Here is an 11,253-nt window from a genome sequence, read left to right as displayed (position 1 = left end):
GCGGCCAGCACCAGAACAGGCGAACCCGTCAAATCTGCTTTTGGCATGTAGCTTTCCCATATCGCAATCATTCTAACCCAATTACTATAGTATGATGAAGCGGTTCATTTGGATCATGAAAAAAATGCAATTTATTTTGATTACTGAATACAGGTGTTCAAAAGCTAATGAAGAATGACATATACATTGCACGGTCATATATTCGTATGTCAGACATCTGGCTGAAGATATCATTTAAACTATTCGCAAGATATGATTTAATCGATAAAACATATTGCACGTTCAATCTTTGTTGTCATGCTTATTTACAAAATCTCAGATCTAAAACATAGAACGAGCGTCATGTTCATAATTTGGAGCTTCATATGCAATAAAAGGTGCAGGGAAATATCACAAAGAAGCCGATTTCCCCCCGAGTCACAATTACCTTCCAATTTGATATATACGTATTTGTCTTATCTTCGCGCTACAGATGAAGAGAACCCGGTTGTAGCTAAGAGTCTTCCCTTCAGGGTGTAACTCCCACGCTTCGCTTTTTCTGGCGCAGACCTTTGATACTTCGAATCTTCTGATGGTAACGTTTTATACTACGGCAAGACTTTTACATATTGACAGAGGGAACACATTCAATGCTTACCACCAAAAATGGGGTGAGTCTAGTTGCTTCTATTTCTTTTATAACAAGTAAGTAAAACCTTTTTCCTATAAAACAAAATGGGTTGAAGTCTTACACAGTGGAATTTAGTTTCGAGACAATTGGATAAAATTCTTACATAGCAACCTCCCTTACTATATTTGGACACTCCCAAATATCTGTCCAAGCAAGCAAAAAGCGCTTTGCTCAAATCTGTTCTTTGGCTTTTCCATCGTGGTGCAGAATTACCAAGCTATGGAGAGTCATACGAAAGTCGTCAGGAAACTTTCTCTTGATATTCAAAGACTGAAGACGTCTGGAATGTAGGTTGAGTTATTGGCACCTTGATATCACTATTATTTGATTTATCATCTTTTTTTGCAATCGGTATTTCAAAAAAGACGTAACGTTTGCCTTCGATTTTCCTGTCGTCTGGCCGCAGCAGCAGTGACCGATTGATTTGCATCGAATTGTTTGATGATTGTTTCTTTTTACATTGTAATTGATGGTTTAATCAATGTTTGTTGTTCGTTTGATTTGTGGTGATGACAAGACTTAGTTAGAGCTAATGATGTGATACTGACGGTGATAGGTTACCTGGACAAACCGTTCGCGGCCCCCAGAGGATATACCGCATGACTGATTACGAAAAGATTTATGATTTATCACTCTACTAAAGTGCATGTACGTGCATAGATTATCTTTTCAGTATTTACATCTTATACTTTAATATTGCAAATCATAAGTAAACGTTTGAATAATGATCACCTCTATCTCTCTGTTTGCCCTACCATTTTCCTAATTGCTTACAAAGCTTATTCATATCAATCCTGTTCGGAAAAATTAGTTTTATGGCAGTTGAACAAACTAGCTGGATGTTGCTAAATTCTATCAGCTAGCGTGTGCAGTTTTGACTTAGTCACAAACTAGTACCAGTTTCTACTACAATTAGAAGAAATTAGATAGTATATCAAGCTGTGTTAAAACGGTGTAAATACCTCAAACAATTTCGTTTCAACTGCCTTGTCCACTTAAGGCATTAGCAAATGAGTTTAGACTAAATGCCCTTCAAATGCACATAAATAAGCTCATTTGATCGATTGAGTAAAAAGCGTTTGGAACACTCACAATAACGCAATGGTCAGCTAATCAATGGTTCTGAAGTTCCAGGAAGACATGCGGTCATTGAACCCTTGGTGGTATTGCTGTAACTTGTAGGGCATTGGACATGGCGCCAGCCCTTGTACATGTTATCATCTTCACAAAGATATGGGTCATGTGTGCTCTTACAGAATGGCACAGTATCAGTTATGCTTTTAAGCTACAAGGTCAACGTGGCAGCCTGTGTCAAGGGGCAGATTATGTGTTGATTTCTGTCCAATTTAAGCAGCATTGTAGCCTACAACGCACTACACATAATGGGTGTCATCTGCATAAGATCGATGTCTCCCGAACCAGCTTGTGGAGTCGTTAGAGTTGTTCACACAGTATTGATCCATGACAGACAGTTTGGGTGTTCTCTCCCTGTATGTAAAGGTTGGCTGTGCCAGAAGAGGGCTACGCTCCTGACGACAAGATGCAGGCACGAAACAGTCGACGACTTTCTCTTGGTAAGATTCAGCGTTATGTATTCTTGGGCATTCGCCTTTAATTACTACGTATCATATTACGTACTGCTTTATTGTATATTTCTGTTATGGATATTGTAAGCTTATCCTTTAGCTAAAGGGTATCCGAATGAACAAAAAAATTATTCATATTCTTCAAATGTATCTTGAGGAAAGGGGTTGGGCTATATGAGAATACAACTTGGCCTTCGTTTTTTTAAAATATATTTTGTCCTGTAGACATCCGAAGCAAATTCTCTGGGTGAAATAGATTTACATGTCACAAGTGATATAACACATATTGCACTTCGAATGCACAAACCACTTAATTGACAGATTTGCCGATGGAAAAAGTCGCACTTTGTTTCCAGTAATCTTCACTAGAGGATTGCTGTTATAAGCTTTCAACCATTCACCACGATTCTAAGTGTTCTTTAAATCTCTTGTTTTGAATTCTAGATAGAAATCAAGTATTCTCGCTGCTTTGTATCATAAGACAGACTGTTGCCTTGCAGCTATACAAGCCTCTATGAACAGCACAGTTTTCTAACATTGTGTTTTGCTTTCCTAGCCTCTTTCAAATACAAAAAGACAAGTCAAAACCTGATTATGTATACATGTCTTAGCGCCTGGCAAACGTGGAAGCCTAAGCATACAGTCTTGCATCTTAGAATGCTATCAATGCTTGACTCGTGCTTCATGGTCTTTGGGCGGCTATGGTAAGGAAAGCTAGCGAGACAAGCAAAGGCCACACCGATCTGATTCAATAGATGACATATCTACACGCTCATGAATTCCCCTTGTTCTCAAGAAAAAGAATCACCTCCTCAAAAGGCACGACTGTGCCGACTCATAATGCCAAAAAAGCCCGCATGGGCGTCGTATCATTTTTACCGCAAAACCTGATGAATTTGTTTCGTTCTTGGGCTTTTACGTTTCTCTGTTGGGGAATGAACGCTGAGAAGGAGGAGGAACAAGAAAACCTACCTCTTCCATCATCACCAACCTACCACATTTATTATATACACTTGTTATATACACATATCTTGTTTGATACATTATGTTCTGTGGTTCAATTTGTGTTACCGACTTTGTCCCTGTAGTTTTGACATGCAGTTTAGCAGCGTTTCGTTTTGCTGGTTCTTTTCGTCCTCTAGCATTAATTTTACAGTCTCCAGAGGATGTCATCCATAGAATTAAATGGTCAAATGTAAATTGCAGATAGAGGTATAAATTTACATAACTTTTTGAATAATTCAGTGTTTAGCTTTTGCGTCAAAAATAGATTCTTTTTAAGACTGAGAAGGATTCAGCTCTAGTGATTTAGAACGTGTTTTACTTGCGCAGTGATGGAACTCGCGGGAAACATTGAGCCACATATATGCATGTGCCGCATCAGATGCGCACGGAAAGTAAAACTATGTCGTCTGTGAAGAAACCCTTTACCACATAAACCTTTCAAACATACATTAAAAGATCAAGGACTTACACTACATAGGTAAAGATGATAGCGTTAAGTGAATTTAGAATCTGCAGCTACTTGTAGCATCCTGATAATGGTCGTGAGTTTGGTTGGTGATATTTCGTGAATGTTTTTAGGTACTTGAAGGATTTGCCTCGTCATCGCGTAAAGCCCAGCAATCGTTATCGCCTGCCAAATGTTAGAAGAGTTGCCATGAATGATGTAGCTACTCTACAGTTCAGCTACAGGTGAAACTATTATAGGCCTTAACAAGCGGTGAAATACAAAACATATATCAACACCTAAAGCGGTTCAAAACCTACAGTCGTATGGCCGCACATGTAATTGGGCAATTGTGTTATTGAGGTCACCTGAGTTAGCGCCGAACGGCAGCTGATCCAGATCCTTGCTATCCAGCCCCGCCAATTGTAAGCTCCTCGCAATTCAGCACTTGGCTGCCAAGGGAGAGTAGTCGGTCCACCAAATAATGATGGTAATATTGATATCAAGACAGGTGAAAGTACCTTACAGTGGGCCTTACTAAACGTTGAAATATATCTCAACATGCGACACTATAATTCCGGACTGACAGTCTTATTGCGGAAAACGTTATTTTTTCCAAGTAGATTGACCAAATAAAATAATGTCTACGACTACAAGTATTATGTAAGAAAATGTTATCAATATTTTGGTAGCAATTAGATGTCTCCATGGACATGGGCAGTTTTGAAGCATTCTCTGGGAACCTAAGACAGAATTCGAGAAAACTGTACACATTGGAATAAAAGATATTTCCCTAGCTTTAATCGTTGGTGTTCTGCATCAATATGCAACATCATTAATATCAAATGACTTTACTGTCTTCCCAAAAGTAATTTCTTCAAGTTTTCCTAGATTAGACTGTTCGGACTTAGCACCCAATTCCCTATTGGCTACAAGGTTAGGCAGCAGGGAGAAGGTTAATATACATGTATACATTGCTGTTTTTCTTCCTTAAGACGCCCGCTTCTCTATGTTGACTACATCGGAGGGAGCTGGAGAGGAGGGAATGTTCTTCCCTAGAAAAGACAGGCGTGGCTCGGGGTCTCCTGTTAAAAGGTAAGAGAAAACACACAGTGCCATATATAATCAAACATCTAGACGAATGTAGAGAATTTCAGACTATAGTATCAATCTTATTCAGTTCGGATTGTCATATTTGACCCTGTCACTTCCAGGCTTTCCACCTGCTTTGATTTTTACATATTACATTTTTCGTACAGGTATCACAATCATTTAGAAAGCCATCAAATATAGATCTATCTGAACAAATCACTTTGCTAGTATACTCTCAACAACTAACCAGTCTGTATATGGATGACTTGCCATGGTTTGAAGAATATTGATTAATGTGCATTTTGTTTGATTTTCCAAAGACGAATGTCGCGGACGGACAACCAGCTGTCCAAGGAGACTCGCGAATCTACGAGTGAATCGCCAACTAGGTCAACAGACTCCACAGAGAGACATGTACGTTTGCAGATAGCCCATAGGCATAATGTAAATTCAGATCTAAGCCAGATTGCACTTCTGAGACTTTCATTAAGACATCAAAGAATTGAATATGTACGAGATGTAGGGACATAAACCAAATCATGTTCCGTACATGCGTATGTATATGTTGATGTCACAAATCTGAACACTTTGTGAACAATCTAACTACGCTATTTCATGTTCCTACAGAATTTCTATTCAAATCAAGGCACAATATATCTAATCATAACATATGCATATATGACTGCACAAACTAGTTGTTTCAATTTATGAAATAAAGCACTATGTATATATGATGTTCATAGAATACACATGTTTTCTTGAATGTGACTTTTCATACAATGTATGTTTTAAAATGATCAGGCAATCGAAGATATGATTTCACCCAAACTTCTAAAACGAAATCCAAAATCAATCTCATTTCAAATCAACAATATTTTTATATATTAATTTCAGGACAATGCTGGTCGGGCAGTTCGACGAAGAAACTCAGGTTGGTTATGAGAAAAATTCTGCATTGCATACGTCTTGTGTGATGATGAACATCGCTTGAGAAGCTTGAAAATTCGTTAAACAGTACATGTCAGTGACCCCCCCTCCTCAGGGACAGTGCCATCCATTAATAATTCTTCAAAAGGAATTTTTTTTATATCTCTTCTGTAGGGGCTTGCCTTCAGGACGGCTTCGTACATCGCAGAGGCCGGTCGCAGTCGGAGCAGCTGGACATGCCGGAGGAAGTGTTGAGAAGCCTCCGCCGAGGCAGAAGAAGATCATCGGCGGTTCGTGTACTTTGTGATCTTTCGGTAATACCCCCATAGTTTCTCCACGAGAATAAAATAAGAAAGCGACAATGCCCCCCCCCCCCTTAGGTCCACGAGGCCTGCTATGTTCTTTTATGATAACAATCGAATAAACCACCGAGCGTAGCGGGGACAACAAACCACGGATGTTGGTTGGCCAATGGCATCGAGGCTTCATAATCAATATCAAATGTGGGCCTCTGATTGGTTATTTTTTTTGTCTATCTGATAATTTTTACTGATCAACATTACCAAACCCACAGCTATTGAACAATAGACGGAAATGATAAATACGATAAATAGTAGAGAATTATATAACTGGCCATAACTGCGTTATGTTGAAGAAAGGAATTATTGGGTTTTTGAACCTTTGTTATCTGGTCACATCTACGTTTTCGATCCTTGTGACTTTGTTGATGTGAAATTTATGGACCTGGCCTGATTCCATTGCAATTTATTACTACATCCCCCGTCGGCCATTCAGGTTATAATCTTTACAACAAATCATTTACACGGAATTGGGCCATATAAAGATCCACATGGTATCTTGAGGCAACTTGTAAATACCTGTCGTTACATTCAAGCGATTTATGGCTGCTATGTGGATGGATATGGGTTGAATTCTAGGTCGCTCCTGATGCAACAGATTGCTGACGAAGCTTTAAATGACGTGCTGCTAGATTTAGCAGAGATATGGACATGTTTTTGCCGGGATGACACATGAGTAGATTATTGCTAAGCCCAAATGGCGCCCGCAACTTAACAATATAAAGATAGCAAATCAATTATGTAATATTCATGAATAACATGAGATATAAACTTTCTTTATCAGTTATGAAGAATACGCATAATTTACGTCCCAGTATGTTGGTCTATACTATTGTTACATGCAGGTCAAAACTCCTGACAATCCCTTTTATACTCCCTTCTTGACTTATTCTGTTTCAAAGTCTGCAACTACCGTTACACTTTCAAAGAAGTCTGCTAGAGGGCCCAGACTTATGTAACTTATTCACGAAAATAAGGTAGCTATCTACCATCAAAGAAAATAACATTCTCGATGAGGGTAAAATAACATGAAAAGACATTAGCATATATATTCTTCTGGGGAATATTAGATATCAAAGTGCATTTTTTTTAAATTTTAATAACATATAGACAATATTCCACGTCCAGGTATTGTAGGTGGCTTGATGTATATACAAGTATAATGATACATATCTCTATGGGTCACATGCTTTTTCTCAATTTCAAAGTCAGATTCTTTTTCACAGCTGCTAGCCCTAGAGTGGGTATGATAGTTGAACCAGTTGAATTCAGAGCAGCGATCAGGTCTTGAATACACAGCGTGTTCATTAAAGGCTTTCGTAGACTAATTTGCCATAGACTAATAGGATTCAAGTCTGGGCACGCGTTTTAGTTTTTGACCTACGTACATGTAACTGTTACAAGTTTTGTTCCCCTTCGTCAATGGGGAACCCTTTCCATGAAAAGTTTGAATGATTACACCGCGTATTTATAAAATTAAGCACCGCTCTGAATTCAGCTGACACATTTTCTAGCCTAGAAGCTGTACAGTAAGAACTGTAGAGATTCAAAAAATGAGAATAAACACAAGGAGGTAGTCATATTGTTATACATTTCATGCGCTTAACTGGAAGTTGTTCAGGGGAAATCTTTGTTGAGCCGCCCTCTATATGTCATCAACGGTGATTAAAAGGAAGTCGTGACGCACTTTACCAAGAGCCCATTCGTTAAAGTAATTTGTTACACCTACGCTCTCTCTAACCCAGCATTATCTCTGTTACTGCTGCGGGGTTTCTAATGACAGCTGATGTAGGAGCTACAAATTACCATTGACTGAAATAGGCCAATTTTCGACAATCTAGTGTTGCAAGATTCCTTTGTAAGGTCACCTTTCAAATACTCAAGTTTCTGGTGAACCATTTTCCGTGTACTGTGTTCCATCATAACATCTAAAAATCTTCTAGCTGGAACAGTTTTTAAAACGCGTCCCTGACGTAAGCCACCTTTGGAAAAAATGTAACTTAGATCGTTACTTTTGAAGATTGTCAAATAGAATGACAAAATTAGGGGGCACCCGGATTTGAACAAGGGACCTCTCGATCTGCAGTCGAATACTCTACCATTGAGCTATACCCCAGCTCTGTAGAATTACGTCTTTTAATGTCTTTATTATCTTAATGTTTGGGCCGCATGTAAATGTGAAATCGTCACAGAGAAAAATACATTTCTTATCAATATCTTGAAAATTAGTCTAAAAGAGTACTTTAATTTTCCTCGGGGCATCTCGAAAGAAGTATTAAATTCATTTGCTTTGTTGCTTTCTATCGATTGATGTGCAGAGGTAACAAATTATCAATTACTGAAACGAATTTCACCTCTTGTAGCTTCTAGGAGAAGACATCCGCCAGGTAATGTTCTCCTTGAGTTACCTGCCGTCGCCGGGTCAACTGACAGTTACCATCATTAAAGCACGGAACATCGTACCCAAGAGCCACCTTCTTTCCCCTCCAGGTTAGTCTATAGAAATTTAAGATTTAATGTTGGTTGGTCAGTAGAAGAACTATTTAATTGATGTAAAACATTTGATATAATTGCTACACATATCATACTACAGTTGCGTTCATATTTCTTAATGCCTTTGTTTCAAACCCTCTTGAGCTTTGTAACTTGTATCCATTTAAAGAGATTACGATATTCCTCCTTATTAATCATGTTTTTTTTATCGATGAATTCCTTTTTTCGATCCACTAATGTTTAATGCTTAATTTGATATCTTTATGTAATTTATGATCCAATATAATTTGCAAAAAAAATTCAAGCCAATCGTTTCGGCAATGACTATCAAGTCATGTCATCAAGTAGGGGGCACCCGGATTTGAACCAGGGACCTCTCGATCTGCAGTCGAATGCTCTACCACTGAGCTATACCCCCATCTGTTTTTCAGAGGGTTCAAATACTGTATTATCTTAATTTGTACATTGATTGATTTTGATTGATTGATTGATTGATTAGTAACATACAATATGCAAACATCGTACAAGATTTTAAAGAAAACTTGGTGATTGTCGTTTCAGATTCTTACGTAAAAGTGGCCTTGATGTGTGAGAGCAAAAAGATAGACAGGAAGAAAACGGGGGTGATAACTGGAACTACTGATCCGATCTTCAACGAGTCCTTCCTGTTCGATGTAGCTGAGGTGGACATGAAAGGAGTGTTTCTCTCGCTGGTCGTACAGGATACCTCTGGGTAAGTAACAGTTGACTTGCCTAGATGTTTCAGCAACGTTGTGCAACACTGGTTTTCGGTGACTTAAGTTTATCATTTAAACCATTTTTCGCCGTATAGAAACAGTTGGTAAGTAACAGTTGACTTGACGCTCTGCTGCCTTACAGATGGCTAACTAGTTTTCGGAGACTTCCGTCATTATCAAAACCTGTGTTGCAAAAAGTTAAAGACAAGTGGTACTATTGTTAACTAGTCATGGGATCTCGAAATTTGACCTAGACCACAGGGCATCATTCGCACATGTGCACTTGGTACTGTGAGGGGGTTTGTTGGAGAATTTCCAGATATCTTTTAGATTCACATGAAAGTTAGATGAGAGAATGTACAGTATTTTAGATTTGCACGCATACTTCACACGGATTCTATCGTTTTAAAGAGAATGTTTTCATGCTGCTATGTCCATAGAACATCGCTAGGAGGCAGTGAAGTTGGTCCATGGTCAGAGCAGTGGAACGAGATGTTAGAAAACCCCCGGAAACCCGTCACCAGTTGGTGTACCCTAAAAGACGTGACGTCAGACACAAGAAGGGGTAGCGAAGACGTCCAGAGCTGAGGCACAGACGACGAAAAGGAATAATATAAAAGATATATCATCACCAGATGTATAGATAAATGTTTGTCATGCTCCTGTTAACATAATTGAAAATACAACTAAACATTTTGTGATATGTGTGACCAGACATGTCGATGAAGTACTAGTGAAGTGAATGATGTACATGTTATACCATATCATAGAGTTAACTTTACTAGAATATCATAGAGGTAATCATCTATTTCAATTAGTGCAAATTGTGTCTACATCTTTGGTTATAAACGCTGCCTTCATATACTTTTTAGAGATTCATATATTCGTATTTGGATTTATTCACGCATGTATCGGATCCTAGATATCATATGTTTGTGTATTCATCGTCGATCTTTGATGTTCTAAAACGGTATGCCTGTTTCCACATCGCCCCGTGTTTATGGTCAACACAAGTAAAAGCTTACCGTCTCTGTGCAATATTCCAAAAGTACAATATTATCTATGTTACCCATCTAATTCTAACCTTTGTAGATTGATTTTAAATGAGTGCTGTTTGACAGTTACTGCAAAATGTCAATAAAAAAGCCTTGAGTCGAAGTTCTGAGTTGATTTAATGTACGAGCGAGATCGAAAAGGCTCGGTGTAGCTCCCGGCAGCAAGTAGCCTACTCCCGTAAGGAGGACACCTAGGCGACACCTATTTTCACGGGACCAAGCGGTAGTCACAAAGGTTCATAGTCTATTAACCCCAGGCCTTATCTCACAATCAATCTCGGCGAAGTGTGACAGATCGCCCCAAGGTGTGTCGCTTGGCACCCGTGGGAAATTCTATATAGATCAGGCGGTAACGAAGTAGAAAACGGACGGGGCTGATCCTTGTACGATAACGGAGGTTGTCCATATACAGTAGTCCATCTTTTTACAAGCATCGCCTTCGCCAAGTAGGTTAATGTTTTCGGTGCTATTTTTATGTCAATATTTTTGTTTATGGGCAGCATAACTCATAAAATTGTGGATTGATCATTATGGTATCTGGTCGATTGTGTGTCCCCTGGTGCCTTTCTATGGTACTGAAGCTGAACTGTCTCGTCGTCTTAATATGCTATGTGAATTGATTTTGGGGCAGACAGCTCTTTTTTTCTGTTCATTTGGCATATTTTTGGATTCATGTCGTATCGAAAAGAACCAATAAAGTACCCATCTGAACCACGAGACTTCACAAATATTGTTGTGTGATTGTATACAAAACTCAGTCTGTTTAACTTACAATAGTAATTTAAAGAATAAGAAAACATATTTTAAGATAGCAAAATAAATGAAAAGTTAGGAGAAGTACGAACGATTTTATTACTAACCAAAATTCAAAGATGCCCTGTCCT

General features: G+C 38.6%; 1 protein-coding gene and 2 non-coding genes across 3 annotated transcripts; 1 reads left to right on the top strand and 2 right to left on the bottom strand.

The window, feature by feature from the left end:
* Window positions 1–645: 645 nt before the first annotated feature.
* LOC136420314 (synaptotagmin-2-like) lies at window positions 646–9,949 on the top strand. The gene is made up of 9 exons (XM_066407194.1): window positions 646–650; window positions 2,171–2,244; window positions 4,702–4,801; window positions 5,119–5,212; window positions 5,693–5,729; window positions 5,900–6,015; window positions 8,448–8,574; window positions 9,139–9,310; window positions 9,755–9,949. The coding sequence occupies exons 1-9, from the start codon at window positions 646–648 to the stop codon at window positions 9,900–9,902; spliced, it is 873 nt and encodes a 290-aa protein (XP_066263291.1). The 3' UTR covers window positions 9,903–9,949.
* Window positions 8,129–8,200, bottom strand: Trnac-gca (transfer RNA cysteine (anticodon GCA)). Its single transcript has one exon. It is a non-coding gene; the product is annotated as a tRNA-Cys (tRNA).
* Window positions 8,924–8,995, bottom strand: Trnac-gca (transfer RNA cysteine (anticodon GCA)). Its single transcript has one exon. It is a non-coding gene; the product is annotated as a tRNA-Cys (tRNA).
* Window positions 9,950–11,253: the final 1,304 nt, after the last annotated feature.

Source organism: Branchiostoma lanceolatum, chromosome 1 (assembly GCF_035083965.1).
Source record: "Branchiostoma lanceolatum isolate klBraLanc5 chromosome 1, klBraLanc5.hap2, whole genome shotgun sequence".
Classification (NCBI taxonomy): domain Eukaryota; kingdom Metazoa; phylum Chordata; class Leptocardii; order Amphioxiformes; family Branchiostomatidae; genus Branchiostoma; species Branchiostoma lanceolatum.
The sequence above is the reverse complement of the archived record's forward strand: the minus strand, read 5'-3'. Positions and strand labels throughout refer to the sequence as shown.